This window comes from Phyllostomus discolor, chromosome 9 (assembly GCF_004126475.2).
Source record: "Phyllostomus discolor isolate MPI-MPIP mPhyDis1 chromosome 9, mPhyDis1.pri.v3, whole genome shotgun sequence".
NCBI lineage: Eukaryota > Metazoa > Chordata > Mammalia > Chiroptera > Phyllostomidae > Phyllostomus > Phyllostomus discolor.
In genome coordinates, this window is record NC_040911.2 from 92,393,985 (window position 1) to 92,413,765 (window position 19,781).

Below are 19,781 nucleotides of genomic sequence, written 5' to 3' on the forward strand. Positions count from 1 at the left end.
CATAGCACTTGAGCTAATAACATAATGGTGTGAAAAAGCCACTCATCCCAAGAAATGCAGGAGGCACTTTCCAGACAGAGGGAACAGCAGATACAAAGGTGGCAACCAAATGACCACAGTCAAGGCTGAGGCAGGGGAGAGCAGTGACAGAGCACCAGGGGAGGCTGGGAGAGTTCAGATTAGAGGGGGCACTGAGGTCACTGGTAACCAGGTGCGTGTTATTCTAACTGTGATTGGAAACGAGCAGGAGAGTTACCTGATCTGATTTATGCTTTACAAAGTACATTTTGGCTTATGTATGAAATACAGGAATGAACGGACCTAGAAAGGAAGCAGGGAGATCAATAGTTCAGGAAAGAGAGGATGGTACCTTGGACCCTGGTACCAGGATGGTGGCAGTGGGCGTGGTGAGAAGCAATTATTTTCAGTTGAATATTGTAGATTTTGGTTCTCTCCAAAGCAGGCTCACTGCTTTAGAAAAAAAGCATCTGAATATGAGGCTCTTATTTAGAGACAATCCTAAGAAGTATGGGTGTGAAAGTCGGGGAAGTGAGGCAATCAAGGGAAGGAAGTCAATACAGGGCAAATGAGTGGGCAGCTTACCACTGCTGTAGCTGGGGCTGAATCCCATGCCCACTTCATGCCCACCAGAGGGAGAAGGAGGCTGGGGTGTTTATCCACCGACTCCCACCTACCAGCTGAGGACAACTCTTAGGGGCTCCCTTAACACTGCCATGCTCTGCAGGCAAGGTGTGCATGTTCTTCGCTGTTGAGGAAATCCTCGGGCAAAGCCTCAGGTGCTTCCAGGAGGCAGGCACTGGGTACAATGAGTGGAGAGGGGATAGAGGGGCAGGTCACAACACATCTACTGTAGACCTGGACTAGGAAGGAAAGAGAGGGATGAAAGCTGACACCCAGACTGTTGGCTTGAAGGACCAAGTGAAGAGTCACGTCACTTACTGAGATGGAGAAGAAGCAGGTGGGGGAGAAATGGCATGGGGGAGGCAGGAATTAAGCGTTGTGTTTTGGGTACAGAAAGCGTTTAGAATAGTGCCTAGCGCTTGTTGAGTACTATGTACTTATCATGTACAAACAAAACGGTAAGAATATCGGTAGCAGCAGCAGCAGCACATTTGAGAGTATTCGACATCCAAGCTGAGATGTTGAATAGGAAATTGAACGATGAGGTTTAGGGTCAAAGTTTGGGGGAGGGAAGAGATGGGAGTCATTGGTTTATGAGGAAACAGACAAGTGAGCAACCGTATGGAATGACTTAGGGTTATGAGCCAAGTGTTACGGAAACACAAAGGTGGGTATAGCCAGTTATCTCAAAGAGAAGGAAGCTGGGCATTTAAGGGAGAAGTGACAGCTTTAGGGAAGCTGTAGAGCATGAAGGTCAGGCCACACGTTGACTACTGTTCCCACCCTGCTTCTGGGAGAAAAGACTGAATGCCCTGCTTATGGGCCTTGCACTGCTTCTGGGACGGAATCCGCAACATCTCCAGTCTATGCAGGTCCCTGTCAGCAGTGCAGGGGAATGGAGCAGCCACGCATCTTAACAAACCAGCTTTGCTTTTGCCCATCTGTTCCTTGCTAGGTCTATTCTAAGCAAGGAGGAATCTGTAACCTGATTGGTCAGAAATTCAGCCATTCAGCAGGCCATGTTTGACAGGCAGGCAGGGCCACTGTCTATCACCAGCACAGCCCAAGCACCACGCCCTCTTTCTTGCTTCCAGTCTCCCATGTGCTAAGCCAGCCTGGATGGGTCCTTTTTTAGAGCTGAGGCTGGCCAACTTTTTCTGTAATGGGCCAGATAGTGGGCAATTTGGGCTTTGCAGGCCATACAATCTGTTGTAACTACTCCTACTCAGCTCCACTGTTGCAGAGTGAAAGCAGTCATAGACAGAATGCAAACAAATGGGCATGGCTGTGGCCCAGTAAAACTGTAGCAAAACCAGGTTGCCTATGACTGTAGTTTGCTGACCTTTGTGCTAGAAGCGCGACCATGACCTTCAACTCTGTAGCCGTTGGGTAGGTAGAATTGATGCCCACTCCAGATGGAGTGGAGATGGTAGGAAGCCCTTGCCTGGCTTCCTGACTAGCCCATGTTCTCCAGCTTAGCTTCCCCAGGGTTTTAGGTTGGGGCAGTAGAGTGTCTTCCTAGCTATCGATGGATCAGAATTTTGTGTGTGACAGAGACCCTTAGACAGGTATCCCAGAGGAGAAGCGACAGAGTATAGGTTCTAGGCACCAATCTCTGCCTTTAATCTCCGTGTGACAAAAGCTCAGTGGAGATAGGAAAATGCTTATTTTATAAATGGAGGGCTCAGCTCCCCTCTCCTGCTTCTTCCCCTCCTCCTCTCCTTGCCCCTGTCAATGACCATCACACTGCATCCCTCCCGCCACCAGCAGAGGTCCTCTCTAGACTGCAAATGGCTCCCGCTCTTCAAAGTGACTCTTAGCACTCAAGATTCCAGCACCTGGTCTCATCCTCCTGCCACAGCCAGGTAGCGCCAGCTGTTTCGGGCAATGAGACAGGGGCACACACCCAGTCCTGGCCCTCTGCAAGGTTGGGCATGCTCGTCTTGGCAGCAGCATTGGACTTCTCAATGTTTAAGCTGATATTCTGGGGGTGGATTTTCTACCTGAAACCCTCTGTGATAAGAGTGGAATGTTCATCCAATTATATTCACCCCAAAGCAGTGTGAAGACAAGGAGAGGACATGCCAAGTGTTTTCAAACTAATTTTCCGGGGCACTAAAGGCACTAAAGGCACTAAATACAATGCTATGGACAATTTTGGCTGTTTCAGATTTCTGAGACTGGCTCTCTGCATGCTGTTCCCTCTGCCTAAAATTCTCTTCCACCTGAGTCTACCTAGTAAACTTCTACATACTCTTCAAAACCTAGTTCGAAATTTTCTCCTTTGTGAAACCTTCCCCTTTCACCTTCCTACCACCTCATCGTACCCCTGACTAGTCAGTCACTTCTGCTGTTATCAGATGGACTCTTCTACATCTAATAATCTGGATGTCTTGTCTCCCAACTTGGTGAAGGATTGCTCCAGGGAAAGGAGAGCCTCTTGTTCACGTCTGTACCTCCAGAGCCCAGTATTGGCTTTGTACTTCACATGTCCTTGAATCACTGCTTTTAAATAAACAAGTGGATAGATGGATGCAAAAATTAGTGGGTGAGGCTCCTTCTGTACATTTAGAAGGCAAAGATATTGGACTCTCAGAGGTGTAAGTGATTTTGAAAATCACCTGGTTGTGTTCCTATTTACAACTGCCTTCTAGGCAGCTGCTACTTGGATACCCTCAGCCACAGAGAGCTCACTGCCCCATAAAGCTTCCTGTCTCACTTTTAGACAGGCCCACTGGACAGCGTTTTGTTCGCTCTGTCTCCACATACTTTGCCTTTGGCCCGCTCCATGGGGCCCTCAGAATAAGCATGCACCTTCTGCATGGCAACACTGCAGAGATTTGCTGAAGGTCCCTGTCTACTCTACCCCCAGAGTCCTTAAATGACACACAGTCGGGAGCCCTCTCAACATCCAGGCCATGCTTTTCAGGATGCACCCAGCAGGCAGATAGCTTTAGAAAAATCTTAAACTACACAAAACCTCTGTGATGAGTGGCCTTCTCCGTGGGAAGCCATTCAGGATGCTGCCTCAGCCCCGGCAGCCTCTGTCTCCCTCCTGGTGGGAGCTGGAGAACAATTTGGAGCTTGGTAGAAGAGGAAGACCCAACAGCTGCCCACCTAGGAGAGAGCGGTGATGAGGTAATGACCCCACGTGACCCCCTAATTGGCAGACTCTGATCACACCTCCATTTTCCTTTTTTAGGGAGCTGCAATCTAACAGAAGATAATCTCTTGGAGGAAAAAAATAAGAGGGGGCAAAAGTATGAAAGAGAGACTCATCTCCGTCTTCAAAGTGAGCCAGGCGAGGGGCATTATTTTTACATTAGCAACTGGTTACAGTAGATTGACCAGGGAATTGTGGCAGTCATTAGGAGCTAATCACATTCTTTTGAAACCAAAATTGCCATCTCATTATATCCATCCATTATCAATCTCCGCTTCCCTTTTCTCATTCTCTTCTCCTTGGGAGTGTTGAGCTCTATTTTCACACTCCTGTCTGAGTGTGAAAATGTTTCCTACTCTTCAACGCTGCTGCTTTTCTAAGATGATCATCTTTCTTCTCAGCCCTAAAAGATGCATGTAGGGCTGCCCTCATCCCTGGAGGTCTGAGACGAGGTATTCGTAGAATCCTCCGAAGTCAGACCTGGAAGGATCTGTTGAAAAAAATCATTGCCTCATTTTATAGACCAGTAAAGTGAGGTCCAGACGTGACTTGCTGAATAATATATATACGTCTGCCTGCTCTCCCTTCCCGCCACAGTGGCCGTCTGGGTGCTGAGTCCTGGCAATAGGAGCAATGGGCATGGCAGACAATCCCCTGAATGTTATGTTTTAGTTGTGGGAAAGTGCAGACAATAAACAAACATGCAAGAGAACTGTTTATAGTAAGTGCTATGAGGGCAATGAACAGGGAGCTGGGATAGACAGTCATTAGGGACAAAGGACAACTGTAGATAGGGTTTACTGGGTGGGACTTTTTGAAAAGGAGATGTTCGAGAAGGAAAAAAAGCAGCCCCTGGCTCCTGGGAGCTGGCCTAGCACTCACAGCTGGATCTTGGTGTTTTCTGGTTGAACATAAGCATTTTAAAAAAAACATATTTTATTTATTTATTTTTAGAGAGGGAAGGGAGGGAGATAGATAGATAGAGAGAGAGAGAAACATCAATGTGCGGTTGCTGGGTGTCACGGCCTGCAACCCAGGCATGTGCCCTGACTGGGAATCGAACCTGTGACACTTTGGTTCGCAGCCTGCGCTCAATACACTGAGCTACGCCAGCCAGGTGAACATAAGCAATTTTATAGAACGCCAACATCAGACAAGGCTACTCTGAGACCAGGATGGAGCTAGGCAAAAACACGACCACTCTGTAATCAGATCTAAACACAGACAAAATATGGACATTGTCTAAGCTAAAAATAAATGAGCAAACATCCTCCTGTCCTGGCTAGGATGACTGACTGCGGTTTCTTTGATATTTACACCCTTAGCCTTGAGCTCATATTCCCCTCTTACAGGTAAGATTTACGAAGGTACCCTGTCATACCGCTTGATACTACTTTCCAGTCCAGAACAAAGCCTTAGGACACCTAAAAGCGCCCACCCACATCCTATGGGTCCTTTCTGTCATCCTCTTCCTGAGTCGTCCCTTAGATCAGGGGTGTCAAACTCATTTTCACTGGGGGCCACATCAGCCTCGTGGTTGCCTTCCAAGGGCTGAATGTAATGTCAACCCCTTAACAGTTAAGCAAGTAAATGCTGCGCTGATTCTGAGTGACAGCAAGTGCGGAGGCCGTGAGATGGCATGAGGCGGTGTGTTCTAGAACTTCAAGGTAGGCTCTCCAGGACAGAGAGAATAAGAGTGACAGAATGACATCATGTGGGTGGGGAGGAGGTGGTGTCCAATCAAGACATTGGTGACCACAGGCAAGACTGTGAGTTTTATTGTAAGTTAGTGGGAATGCTTTGAACATGTTTTAAGTGGAAGGCTGAGCCAGTCCAGCAGCATGACAAGTGGGTAAGAGCACTTGTCTCTTGAAACCTCCTTCATCCTTATTGACAGGCTACATAGACTTTAGGGTAAAACTGTCATCTGGTTCCTACAACAGATTCGCTCTTCCTGTGGTGTCAATCCACCCATGGACCCATCCACTCACCCACGCATCCATCCACCCTCCCAGCCACAGAACTGGGGCCCACGGAGCCAGTGGGGGCTCAGACCACATGACCACCATCTCTGGCTTCTTCTGCTCTGTTGTGCCAAGTCAGCCCATAGGACTGTACAACCTGCCTCCGTTTCCCCATTCGATACTTGAATTCCCTGGTAGTACTGAGAATTGTCCCTGATGCCAGCTTGGTCACTCCCTTCTCCTACCTGTTGACTTGACCCTCTTGAGATATGAGGGTCCTTTCTGAAGCTTGCCATCCTTCTCTGGAGGCTCTTCTTTGAACTTAAGCCTGTTTGAGTTACGCTCCAAATCGTGAGATGTCTTGACAGAACACAGCGCTTCCAGGAGCAGCTCACCTCCAATCCGGGGCTGAGAGCATCCTGGTCCGTTTAATTTACCTGCTCACCGGCTGTCCTCAGCAGATTCTGTCAGCTGTGGTGCCCCCCATCATACCCTTTGGCTTGACTGTATCCCTGGAGATAATTGGATATGATATGCCCTGGGGTGCAGCAAACCAGGCCCAGGGAATGCTGACCAGGCAGTTCCCGGCTGATGCTGCAGGGCACAGGCTGAGGGTGTGTTTCCTCCAGGACCAGTCGGGCTGCCAGGAGTTCCCTGCGGCCCGGCCCACCACACACTCTCCTGGAGCAGGGGAGATTTCGGTCTTCACCAAAGACGTGTTTGCTCATTCGCTTATCTTGTCAAGAAATACCTCTCACCCACTAGTTGTGTGTACGAGTCGGAGAAGGCAGGGCTTTGCAAAAGGCAGGCAGAGTGAATATTTTTTTCTGCAAATCATTTCACCGTTCTAAGTCTCTATTAACTTTGCTGACAATGAAGTCAATAATAGGCCCTTCAGTTTAGGAGTGGGGGAAGGATTCGACTATAAAGGGGAAGCATGGTGGAATTTTTTTGCTGATGGAACTTTTATATATCCCGATCATGTTGGTGTTTGCATGACTCTATAATTTGTTAAAACTCATACATCTACACACTTCTATCCCCAATGTGAATTTTACACTATGTAAGTGGAAAAGAAATATCCTGCGGAGTTTTGTGATGGTCAGTGATTACCCGAGATAATACCTCTAGGCACCCAGCACAATGCCTGGCCCATAGTAGGTGTTCAGAGGCTCTTCCATCCCACTATTTCCCAAGAATATGCTACTGAGCCCCTTGGCTCACCCCTAGAATTCACTCTCTACCTTTCTTTGACCAGAAACACCCAGGTTATTGGCACAAGAACAAGGATGGAGGCTCCCAGCAATATCCATCCTATGTTGTCTGGGACCCAAGGGGTTCCTGGCAGTGGGACCACATGATTCCACTCACATGTGGGATATGAAATTGAAAGCAACAGATGAACAAACAGGAAAAACAAAAGCAAACCAAGACTCACAGACACAGACAACAGTATGGTGGTTACCCGAGGGAAGGGGGGTGGGGGTGGTAAAAGCTGAAGGGGGTCAAGTGTATGGTGGCAAAAGATCTGACTTCGGGTGGTAGGCACACAGTGCAATACACAGACAATGTATTACAGATTCGGACACCTGAAACCTGTATCATCTTGTTAATGAACGTCACCCCCCAAATTTAATTAAAATAGATAAATAAAACTGGTCCCGTTCTGGGAATACTGGGACAAGACGCTCACTCCGGGTGCAGGTGAGACATAGTATTTAGGGTGTGAGAGAGAGTTTCATGAGCTGTTGGCCTAAGGTCTGGCCTTCTTGGGTCCATGGGTTTAGCAAATGCCCATGTTTACAGGTGTCCGTGGCTTGCTGGTGGATGGCCAGGGCCATCAGAGATGGCCGTGCGGGTTGAATCCAGTATAGGAGCGCCACCTCTGAGGGAGAGCCGCAATCTGGTAGACATGACAGATTTCAGTTTGTACGGTGAACGTATTCTGGAAGGTGACGGTCCATCATCAGGAGACAGGCGCACCTTTGGCTATTTCCCTCTAAGGTGCTGTGTGAATTAGTGGGGGTCCTGGCAGAGGCCAGGCTTTCAACACGCGCCTCCTGCTGTGCTGGGAAGCACACATCCTAGGGATTATAAATGTGGACAGAGGAGACAGGGAAGGATGACTGATGACGCCTACTCAGAGTGGCATCAGGAGAGCAAACATTACTGTGCACCATGTCACTAAGTAGAAGGCAATTTATGAGTTCTGCTGGGGAAGCTCGGGGGAAAACCAGATTGCAGCAAGGTGGGGGCATCTGTCTGTGCCAGGAGCTTTGGTCAGGCAGAACAGTTCATGTGTGTCTGCATGCGGAGTCACTAAACACCCTTTAAAGGGCCCATTAAAATCCACATTTTTTTAAAAATTATTAATTTTAAGAGGGGGGAGAGAGAGATAGAGATTGATTTCTTGTTCCACTTATTTATGCATTATTGGTTTCATGGGTGCTTGTTGTATGTGCCCGGCCTGGGGTCGAACCTGTAACTTTGGCATATTGGGATGACTGAACTGCCCAGCCAGGGCCAAAAGCTACAAAATGTTAAATGATAAATTTTAGGTCAGTGGTTTCCAGAGTTCAGTAGGGAGTCGAGGTTCCTAGGAAATTCAGCGAAATGCAGAGGCCTGAATCCCGTTCCATGTTGATGAGATCATGACTTCATTTTCTTTACTAATTCTCCAGTTTGACTCCAACACACAGCGCAGTTTGAGGACCACTGTCTTAGGTGGCAAGGTAGATGAACACAGCGAAGTCCTGGGGAAGGCTCACCTCACAGGCACCAGCAGACCTGCGGTGCACCTGTACAGACTGTCCACAGTTGGGAGCGTTTCTCTGTGTTGGTGCCTTTGCGAAAGAAATACTGTCTCCCCCGCCCCCACCCCCATGGCACTGTCTTAATCGCAAAGTCTTTCACCAGCACTTTGCAATTCAGTTAATATTTCACACTATTAATATTCAGTTAATACTCCTCTATTTCTCCCAGCCCTGAGCCTATGATCTGGGGACCCCCTGCATGCAATTCCAGGCCACAGATTTCTGATCCCCTCTGCACACTGTCTCCACATGTACGCAAGTTTCTGGGTGGCTATCTCTGGGCCCCCAGCTCCACCTCAACCTTGAAGTCAGCTAGAGTTAAGAGGTAGACTGTCAAGAACCTATGCATCCCAATGTTCATAGCAGCACAATTTACAATAGCTAAGTGCTGGAAGCAACCAAGATGCCCATCAGTAAATGAATGGATCAAAAATCTATGGTACATTTACACAATGGAATTCTATGCAGCAGAAAGAAAGAAGGAGCTCCTACCCTTTGCAACAGCATGGATGGAGCTGGAAAGCATTATGCTAAGCGAAACAAGCCAGGCAGTGAAAGACAAATACCATATGATCTCACCTGTAACAGGAACCTAAACAACAAAACAAAGAAACAAGCAAAATATAACCAAAGACACCGAAATCGAGGACAGACTGACAGTGACCACTGGGGAGAGAAGAGGGAATTTCAGGGGAGAATGGGAAGGGTTTACAGGAACAAATTTAAAGGACACAAGGACAAAAACTAGGGGGAGGGTGGTAATGGGAGGGAAGTGGGGAGGGTTGGGAGGGTGGGCTGGATTGGGAGTAAAAGGGAGAAAACTGTACTTGAACAATGATTAAAAAAAAGAGGTAGACTGTCAAAGGCCATAAATATCACCATGTTAATTCTGCTCAGGAAAACTGTGTGTAAAATACCTATTCATCTCCACAACTAGCTTAAATTTCATTTCTTTTTCCACAGGCGGGCATCTTGGCTTCCCTTCTACGAGCTGGCTTGCAACATCTCAATTCTTGCATGTCGCTAAGCCTCTGAATATGCGCTTCCCTCTGTCACACAGGCTCTGCCTTGACCCAGCCTCCTCCTACCTTTTTTCAACTCAGTGTCTCGCCTTTGGTGAAGCTCCTGATCGATCTTGGCAGCGACAACTGGCAAAAGGCAAAAATAAACACCACTACCAATGCCTGCGTTCACCCTGGACTGCCCTTAATCACAGGTTTATAAAGCATTTTACCCAGCATTCTGTTGTGTAATTACATGGTGTGGTAAGAGCTTCCTTTAAAGAAGAGTATTTTTATTTAGCTTTCTAACTATCTCCAGTGCCCCAAACAGCGCAAGGCACACAGTAGGTACTCAATAAGTATTTCTGGCCAAATGAAGTAGACACCTATACTATCAGACTTCAGGAGTCCATGCTATGTAGTCACACCTTTCACAGAAGATGAAATGGGGCCCAAGAGATGGAAGAGTCACGTCCAAGGCCATCTAGCATGTAGGTGCAGACTGGGAATCAGGACTTGACTCTCAGCCAAGAGACTTTTCTATGGTACCTCCTGAAAATTGCTCACTTGGTTGGGGAGGGTTCCTATATTAAACTCAAAAAATACTGTTTGCTGGGTTACAAACAGAATTAAGTGGAAAAATAAAAATAAGCCCAAAGGAACAGAGAGAGAGTTAATAGCCTCTCCTACGTGAGATCTTTCTGCTAGGAAAACTTCCAAGTCTGAAACCACATGGGTTCCTGATGTCTTTTGGTTACCCCCACCAAATGGCCCATTTTCTCCTTCCTTTAATCCACGGGGAGTGGAGTGAAATGAGCAGGTGGAGCCCAAGTGTCCCTACTTGGGTCATTAAGAGTTCCCAGAGCTGGAGAACAACCACGTCTTCCCTCCCATGACTTGGGCATCTGCCACAAATTCCCCTTGCCTCTCCCCAGAGTCACTCTCGTTTGCAGATGGAAAAGCTGAACCAGGATTTCCCAGGGGTCCCCTGCAGGGGGCGCTGTTCTGTGACCGTTACCAACCGAAGAGAGAAAAAGTGGGAGAAAGAGAAGGTCTGCTCTGCCTCTGTTTAGATGGCTCTGGGCCAAGAGGGGAGCACCTGGGGTGACATGAGGGGTCCGTCTCCATGGTTACACCCCATCAGGAGGCCACCTGCTCACTGTCACCCACAGAAGACTGAGAGAAAGATGGCAGCACTGGCCTCTGCCCACGAAGCCGTGCACGTGACACGTCCGCCCTGAGCTGGAAATTGAACAAATGTTTGTTCTTGATTAGGCTGCATCGCACTTCACACAGCTGTTCCTTGCTGCTTAAATAGTCTTAATGGAGCTGTAATAACCAGATACCTTCTGGTCACACTACTGGACCTGTTCCATTCATCAGGATGACAGACTGCCTGCACTGGACTGGCATTAACATGCTTCCCTTTCTTCTCTCCATCACAGAGTCACCTGTTCCTGTGCTCCCTCGTCTTCCCCAAACCTGCTATTCTGATCACAGTGACGGCAGGGCTCACAGACAGCCCTGCTTTCTGGACAGGTTCTGCTTGCATTTGCTGGCACGCTTAGGTTTCGCTGTTGTTGTTGTTGTTTTGGGGAAGACGGGAGAATTTGGGCTGGGGAAGTAAGGTGAGGCGGAGGGGGCCTCTAAAAGCCACAGTGATGTACAGAAGCCCCTTGACTTGAATATGGCTGTGCCCCCCCCCCCCCCACAGGGTAGATTCGTACAGTCACCGCACACCTCCAAAGGCATCAGAGGTGACCAGCAGCAGGCACACCTGGCGAGGTGATGGGCCTTGGGCATATGGAGGGCATGTACTGGGGACTCTGGGTCTTTCTACACCAGTGTCTCTCAACCTTAAAAGTACATTAGAGTCGCCTGCAGATCTTAGAAAACAGAGATCTCTGGACCCCACCCCCAGGAATCTGATTCAATTGGTTGAAGGATGGCCTGGGAATTGGCGTTTTTAAAACTTCCTCAGGTAATTCTAATAGGCAGCCAAGACTGAATACCTCTAAGACTCGCATCTGTATGGCAGGTGCAGTTAATTTGCCCTAGGCCTCCCTGAGTTCTTAGGAACCGGAGGCCCCTGATCACTCATGGTTGCTAGGTCTTGAGACAGAACTATGGGGGTGGGAGACCCAGAGAGTGGGATCCAGTGGGACTGTCAGTAGGAGGAGAACTGGCTGGCTTGTGCAATTGGTTCCTACACAGACTCGCAAAATATTGTGGGCAGAAGTGCTCTTTGGGTCATTTTGACCACCCCCGCCTCACTCTCATTGCGCAGATATGTAAATGGAGGCTGAGGTGGGGGGACCTGCCCAAGGTCACCCAGAGAGTTAATGAAAGAGACATGACTTGAATCTCGGCATTTTGACTATCAATTTGGGATGATTCATACATTACTTCAAGCCATTGGACTTAAAATATATATCGAGAGACTCAGGTTTTTAGGCCAAAGCGAACGAGCTGATTTTATGGCTCTACTTGAGAAATGTGTGTGGGTTTGTCTGGGCTCTGGGCCCAGTCTCCTACTTCAGGCAATTCCATCTTTCCCCTGAATTACTGTCTCAGCCGCCTGTCTGCCTCTGCTCTCCCCGCTCTGATCCAGGCCAGATAAGTTAACATCTAAAATTCGAATCCAGCTTAAAAATCCTGCTCCCTTCAACATCTCCCGTGGCCCCTGGAATAAAACTCAAACTCCTTGGCCTGACAAACATGCCCTTGCCCCAACCCCGTGCCTACCCCCGCTGACAATTTCTGCCCCATCTCCGTCCATGTTCCTTCCCACAGTGTCTACGTACCACACACTGCTTCCGGCCCCAGTAACTCAGCCTGCGGTGCACACCTCCCCTCCGTGCCACAGCTTGTTCGTTCTAGTCCCGTCCCTGCTTTCATTTGGTTATTCCTCCTCCTTTAGCTTTGGTTTAGGCTTTGTGTCTCCCAGAAAGCCACTGGCCACTGACTGTCAGGCTGGGCTTCGTGCATCCCATCCCAAAGGCATCCCTCCGCTGTGACATTCTGCTGAGATGCTGAAATGATCAGCTTAGAGGCCTGTCTGTAGTGCAGGCTCTAAGGTCTCCGAATGCAAGGGCTCTACCTCATCTCCTTTGTTCCGAGAACCGAGGACAATGTCTGCTCTATGGAAAGGGCTCAGACATCTTAAAGCTGAAATGCCTCAAAGTTCAGTCCTCGGGCCCTGCCTTTTTCTCTGCTCACCTGCTTATTGACTTTGAATGGTCTTGTGGCTTTATCACAGCCTGTATGTCCCAAACTCCCAACGTTTTCTCTCCAGCCCTGGCTTCTTTCCCAAGTTCCGGACTCATACGCCCGACTACCTACTTTCTATCTCTGTGAAGATGTCCAGTAGATATCTTGAACTCAGTTCAAAATTAAACTCACAGTTGCTCCATTGCCCACATGCCTTCTCTACCTGCAGCTTTCCCATCTCCAGGAGTGGCAACTCCATCCTTCTAGGGCACAGGTGGTAAACCCAAGGTCCATGGGCCAAATCCAGCCCTCCACCTTGTTTTATCTGGCCTGGCACCTTGTTTCTACCTGGTGGCAGCACTGAACTCTCATTTAACTGCTAAAGAGTAGTTACATTTACACAGCCCTAAAATTACATTTGGCCCTTTGAAGGCAAGTGCGAGGCTGATGTGGCCCCTGGCGACAATGAGTTTGACATCCCTGTTCTAGGGGTCAGGTAATAATAACCCTGGAGTCACCCTTCATTCCTCTCTTCCTCCCACATGCCGCATCTAGTGTGTTAGGAAATCCCATCGGCCCTATGTTGAAAATGTATTTAGAATCCAACCACTTCTCACTACCTCCACTGCCACATCCTGGCTTGAGTTATCGTTGTATCTCACCTGGGTTTCTGCTCTGGCCTTTTAACTGGTCTCCCTGTTTTACCCTTGCTTCTTATATCCATTCTCAACACAGTAGCTAGAATGAGTCTTTAGAACCATTGTCAGATAATTATCAGTTGCCTTCTCAAAACTCTGCAGTGGCTGTCCATTTCATTCAGAGTAAAACCAAAGTCCTTATAATGGCTTATGGTGCCTGATAACAGTCAGCTCCCCTTTATTTCTCCTGTAGCTTCTTCTATTAGTCTCACTCTTTGTTCATTTACTCATGACAGCCTTGGCCTTGGTCTGGAAGTCTCTTCCATCAAACATATCCATCACATCTCTGCTCAAGTGTCATCTTCTAATTAAGGACTACTCTTCTCCCCTATTTAATATTAGAGCTTCCTCCTTCACCCCATAGCCCTGGAACACACCATCTCCCTTCCTTGCTCTACTCTTTTTTTCTTCTACAGAAGATTGTATCATCCGAAGACTGTATTTTCCAGTATCTCCAGTCCTGCATTTTCTCTCAGAGTCTTGCAATGACTCCTCCCTCCAAGAAGAGAAAGAGTCTAATTTCCCTTCCCTAGAACACAGGTGGTTATTACCTGCTTATAACCAATAGCAAGTGGTAGGAGTGGTGCTGTAATATCCAAGCCTAGGTCACGGAGGGTGATGTACTTTCTATGTTGTTAGTGATGAAGCTCACCTTTGGAGTTATGAGCTACCGTAGAATACGCCCAACTATCCTGAAGCTACCATGCTGTGAGGAAGCCTGGGCCACTTGAAGGGGCCACGTGTCAGTGTCGTGGCTGACAATCCCAGCTGAGACCCCAGCTGACAGCTTGCATCGATCACTGGATGTGTAAGTGAAGGCATGTCCAGAGGCTTTCGACTCCCAGCCTTAGAGCCTTCCCAGTGAAGACTTCAGATGTCGTGGAGCAGACACTGAGTATTCCTGCCGTGTGCTGTCCACATTCCTGACTCATAGTTGCAGCGAGAACAATAAATTGGTTGTTTTATGTTTGATTTGGGGTAGCTTGTAGCACAGCAGACAGTATTTTTCACTAGCACACTGCAATTATTTACTAACATCACATTAGGTAAGTGACTGTAAAAGCCTATTATTTCCCGTTTCCCCTGATAGAGCACAAGCTGCATGAGGGCACAGATGTTGTCTGTTTTGTTCACTGTCATACCTAAAATATCGGAACAGTCCTCGGGAGTAGTACATACTTAGTAATAGTTTAACGAATACATTTGCAAGGAATTGTACAGCTGAATTGAATTTTAGAAGACACAGCTTCTTATTGTATGTCAACTTTTCCAACCCACTCATTTGTATTTAAAAAAAAATAACAGGGTCAGGGAGTGGCAAGCAACAAACAGAGCACATGGCGTGCTGGTCTGAAAGTAGGCCTGGAGACCCAGGAATCTGGTCTCATAGGACAGACAGTCTTCATGCTCAGCAGGGAGACTCCAGATACCACAGGAGTGACATCCGGTTATAGTCTAGGACAGGGAAGCAGCGCAATGTGGAAAGATTCCCACTGAATAGTGTTTTCCAATTAGCCCTCACTTAACCAAAAAATGCTGTTAACTAGCAGCTAAGCATTCTAGCTCACTGATTAATGTCAGTTGAACTAATTGAAGTCCAGGCTAGTCTAGTTAGTGATATTTCCAAATGATGAAATGAGATATGCGTTGCTTTTTTTTCTTGTTACAAAAGAAGTTCCATGCCAGAAAGCTTGGGAAAAACAAACAAACATTGCATCAGTGTTGAGTTACCTCGCTGTATCACTGAATTGTGGTTATGAAAGAGTACTGTAGTATGAATATTTCTCTATATGATTGTGTCCCTCCCAAATTCATATGTTGAAAGTTAATCTCTAATGTGATGCTATTAGTTGGTGGGGCCTGTGGGAGGTGCATAGGTCATGAGGGAGGAGCCCCTATGAATGGGATTAGTGCCCTTAAGAAAGCAACACATGGCATGTGTGAACCAGAAAGTGGGCTTTCACCAGACACCGAACCTACTGACACCTTAACCTTGGACTTCCCTGCCTCTAGAACTGTGAGAAATGCATTTCTGCTGTTTATTAAAAAAATAAGTTTGGAGAATGCAAAAAGGCAGTTTTTAAAAAAAAATCAACCACACAGGGATGGATGCTTTTAAAAGACATATCAGTCTGGAAGGAAATGCACCAAAGTAGTCAAATGTATTTGTGTTTTTGTTTTCAAACTTTAGATCGCGAGTTCTTAGAACAGTATTTCGTAGGCTTTGACTATGTCACCCTTGTTGATAAGTTACATGTTTCCCCTAGTGCTATTGGGAACTTGAGAGCAAACTAAGTGTTATGATTGACATATTAAACCATCACGATATTGAATATGTACACACAACACCCTCTCTTGCCATTCACTCAACCAACAGATCTATGTTGGCGTGCAAGCACGCATGTGCACCCCATCCCCCACGCTTCAAGGGTTTGGAGCCACTCAGCCAACTCCCTAGGAAATAAGGACCAGGCACGGGAGCTCATGAGACCATCTCCTTCAACTCTTATCCCAGCATCCTCCAAAAAATGTGTAGACTGAGCATATGAAAAACCTGTTCTACCTAGACCATTATTTGAAATTAACTGCTGGTTCTCCTGAGCAGGTCATCACTCACATCCATTGACATAAACCCTTTTGTTCTCACAAACGTGTCAAACGTGCCCCATGCCGCCACGTTTTACATCCTCATAAAGTTTTAGGACCCGACAGGCCCTTAGAAATCACCTTATCCAAACTATTCACTCAACGGACAACAGAATTTTAAAACTCCGGTAACAAAATGATACGCCAAGACCACACAGTTTGCTGTACTGCAACCCCCCTGTGTGGACCCCCAGTGGAGCACAATTTTGTGACCTCACGGAGCCTCTGAAATCATTGCCTTGTAAGCTCTTTCTGAGAATACCGTCTGCGAGATAAACTTAGTCCGCATTATCAAGAATCCCAAATGGGCAGAGTCTGAGTCCAGGCCTTTTCACTGCACACAACAAAACTGAACTGAGCATATTTGGGGCACAGGCTGCATGTGAAACTAAAAAGCCACACACACACACACACACACACACACACACACACTAGTTCATAAAACTCAGAGCCCAGCACACAGTAGATGCGCCAAAAATATTTATAGGAAGGGAGGAGGAGAGGGAGAGAGGAAAGGAAAAGCAGAAAAAGAACATTTTCAAAGCAGGCTGCAGCTGGACCCCGAGCAGCAGGCGAGGGGGGCAAGGCTCCTCTGGGGAGGCGAGGTGCTCTTGAGTTCTCGGAAACATCTTAATGAGTTTTCCCTTCAATTTTATTTCCCTTTTTGTTTGTGAAAGGTGATGCCTGGCGGGCAAGGTTTGAGACAAAGGAAGCGAAATTGTTCTGCCTAGGAAAGGGAGTATGGGAGGCCTTTTCCTGGCTGCTGGAAAAAGAAAAATAAAGGAAGTTTTGAGGACACTAAAGAGAACTTTTGGGGAGGGGGACAGCAGGCATAGAGACCTGTGAGGGCCACTTGTATTCAGGCACCTCCTGTACTTGGCTGCAAGTCTCTCCCCTCCTTATCCCCCAAACCTGAAGAGCAACTGCTACTCACAAATCCTTTACATTGTAGGCACTTTGTGGGTGTCCAGTGCAGAGGTGAGGAGAAGGTACAGGAGGGGGTAGCAGTCACCAGGGAGGCAGTGTTGACTTGGGTGGTTGGGGGGAGAACTGAGAGCACACCAGATGCATAGTAATGAGGCAAGAGGTGGCCAGGAGCAAGCAAGCCTCCCAGAAGCACCGGCCGGGGAGATTGGCTGGTTTTCCTACAACATGTGGGTTGGGGGCTTGAGCCCCTCTAGCTTCCTATTGAGGGAGGCCATGATGCCCAAGTGCAGAAACTTTGGCGATAACCGAGTTATAGAATGAAGAGAAAGCGTGGGAAAGCAGGAAGGGGGAAAAGGAAGTCTCAGAATCTTTTAGGTGGAGCTTCTCAAATTTGAACAGTAAACAGATCATCTCGGTTCTGGTTAAAATGCGGGTAACGGATTCAGTAGGTCTGGGTGGGGCTGGAGGTGGTGCATTTCCAACAGGTGACACTGATGCTTCTGGTCTGGGGTCTTTACTTTGACCCCATCATAAAGTTTCTGCGTAGGCTGCTGCCTTACCTCATATTCCTCCTTGAAGCCGTAGCCCTGGCCTCTCTTCATCTGCGTGATGTGCTGCAGCAGGTCGGCCACCCGGATGGCGGGCTGGAACTGGTCACGGGGATAGCTCATCTCCATGGGGTCGCAGGCCCGGTAGGGGTGAGTCTGGATCGTGAGCGTGGGCTGGGCCAGCTCTCCGCGGCTGCCATCTGCTTCACACAGAGGGAGGCAGAACAGACCATCACCTATGGGAGCTGGTCCTCCGTTCCCCCGTGCCTTCCCCAGCTTGACCTGAGCAGGGCAGAGGGAGCTAACTCGGGATTCAGCTGCTGAGGAAACCACAGAAAGGGCAGACACACACGCCGCTTCCCTGGCATGGCTGTGGTGGGAGATTTAAAACCTAAAACAACAAACAAGCCCATGAACACAATGACCCTTGGTTCGCTCTGTCTCCGGGGTGTCTGTGGATGGAGCAAAGGCAAAGTCCAGGTTGGCTGTCACTCCCTCCCCATCTCAGTCCTTTCCTGAGGTTCGTTGGGGTGGTCTTGGCCACTCCTCACCATTCCCAGAACCACTGAGGAGCCAGACAGGCTAGATGCTGTGGGCACCCTTCCGTTTAGGAAGTAGGGTGCCTAGAAGGGTTGGGTGCCTGCCTGCAAGGGAGGAGAGCCTCGGGGTCCTGGAGGTCAGGGCCACGTGTGTGTGTACACTTCTGGTCCACTTGCCTATGCCCCTGAGACCCGGTGTCTGTACTTGCTGGTTCCTGTTGGGTTGCACACTGGGAGGAAGGACGTGAGGCCCCAGCAACAGCAGGGCGCCGACCTCTCAGTCACTCTCTCCAGCTGTGTGCTCCACAGCAGCGACCACCTTCCACCTGCTCTCTAGCTTTCCCACCACTTAACGCTCTTGGTCCGGGAGTGTCACTGAGCCCACCTTGCAAGTAGGGAAACCCACACTTCCACCTGCAGTTCCACCAATGACCTCTCCTGCGCCTGGGTTCTATGCCTCGTCTCCTTCTTAGCATCCCTCCTTGATAAAAGAGCTATATTCCCCCCTGATAATAATCTTTATACCACTGAGTTGCTTTAACTGTCCTCTCTTAGTTTGGTCACCCTGGAAACTGGTGCCAGCTGAGGTTGGATTTGAGTTCCTCTGTTCCCCTTGGGGAACCACATCCTTGCCCTACGCCCTCCCTGCTAGGCTTTCCCTGCTGGTCTTTCAGGGCCAGCATACCTTCCCCAGGACCTCTGGGGCTGGCCTGCCCAACCTCCTCCCAAAGACACGGGCAGTGTATGCCCTGAACCTTCCGTCTATGGCTCGTGTGAGATTTGACGTGTCTCACCCAGATGTATTCAGACACAGCCAGGAACCCCCGCAGGACCCCCCAGGCCTCTGCCATACCCATTGCCTGGGGGGTTTAACCACATATTCCTGATTTCCTGCAACGTGTCTTTTCAAAATCCATGTTTCCTTCAGCTTGGTCGTCACTCAAGTCACAACAATGCATCAGACGCGGATGCGGTACGTGAAGGTTCATGTCCCTCCTGTGTGACAGCGCGAGAGGCACTGTCTCGAGGAAGGAGAGAACTGCCGACATGAAGATCTAGAGTTTAGAGCTTCATGCATGAGGAGGAAGGGTCCAGGTGAGATGCCAGCACAACCTTCCCGACTGCTGATTACATTGTCTCTCGAGATTTTCAGTGATAGGGACACATCGTCGTCACTGGCAAGGCTTACAGGCAGCGCTTGGCAAATGTGGAGGCTGCTGCCCTTCTCCATCGCACCCTTGGGGTCGGGAGTTAGCTCCGCTGAGAATGCACTCTGTGCCTGGGGCTCTGGTAGGTGCTGGCAGTGCACAGAGCGATGCAGACCGCACCCTCAAGGCCCGATGGTCCAGTAGGAAAACGGGCAAGAACAGGGGCCGGGGAAGCCAAGTGCTGTCAGGAGAGAGCAAGGAGGGCTGCAGGGATGGAAGACAGTGGGCAAAAATGTGATGGGGGCAGAGCTGTAAGAGATGGTGTGACGCTGGTCTAGGAAGGCCGTGAACATGCACCTCTGAGCCGGTGGGAAGCTACTGAAGAGGACTTTAAGAAGAATCCCTTTCTTTATAGACTCTCACTGTTTCTTGTGGGTGTCTGCTGTCCTGTCAGCTGCCAAGGACATGAGGCATCCTTCCTG

At 48.6% G+C, this 19,781-nt stretch overlaps 1 protein-coding gene across 11 annotated transcripts in view; it reads right to left on the bottom strand.

Annotated features, from left to right (window-relative positions):
* Positions 1-19,781, bottom strand: part of PTPRT (protein tyrosine phosphatase receptor type T) — a 944,823-nt gene that overhangs the window by 62,655 nt on the left and 862,387 nt on the right. For 9 of the 11 annotated variants that reach the window (XM_036009848.1, XM_036009845.1, XM_028524785.2 and 6 more), the window contains one exon: positions 17,625-17,815. In XM_036009848.1, coding sequence (XP_035865741.1) covers positions 17,625-17,815 — 191 coding nt within the window. The remainder of the gene's footprint in view (positions 1-17,624; positions 17,816-19,781) is intronic. The other 2 variants (XM_036009847.1, XM_036009841.1) reach the window with 1 other exon arrangement.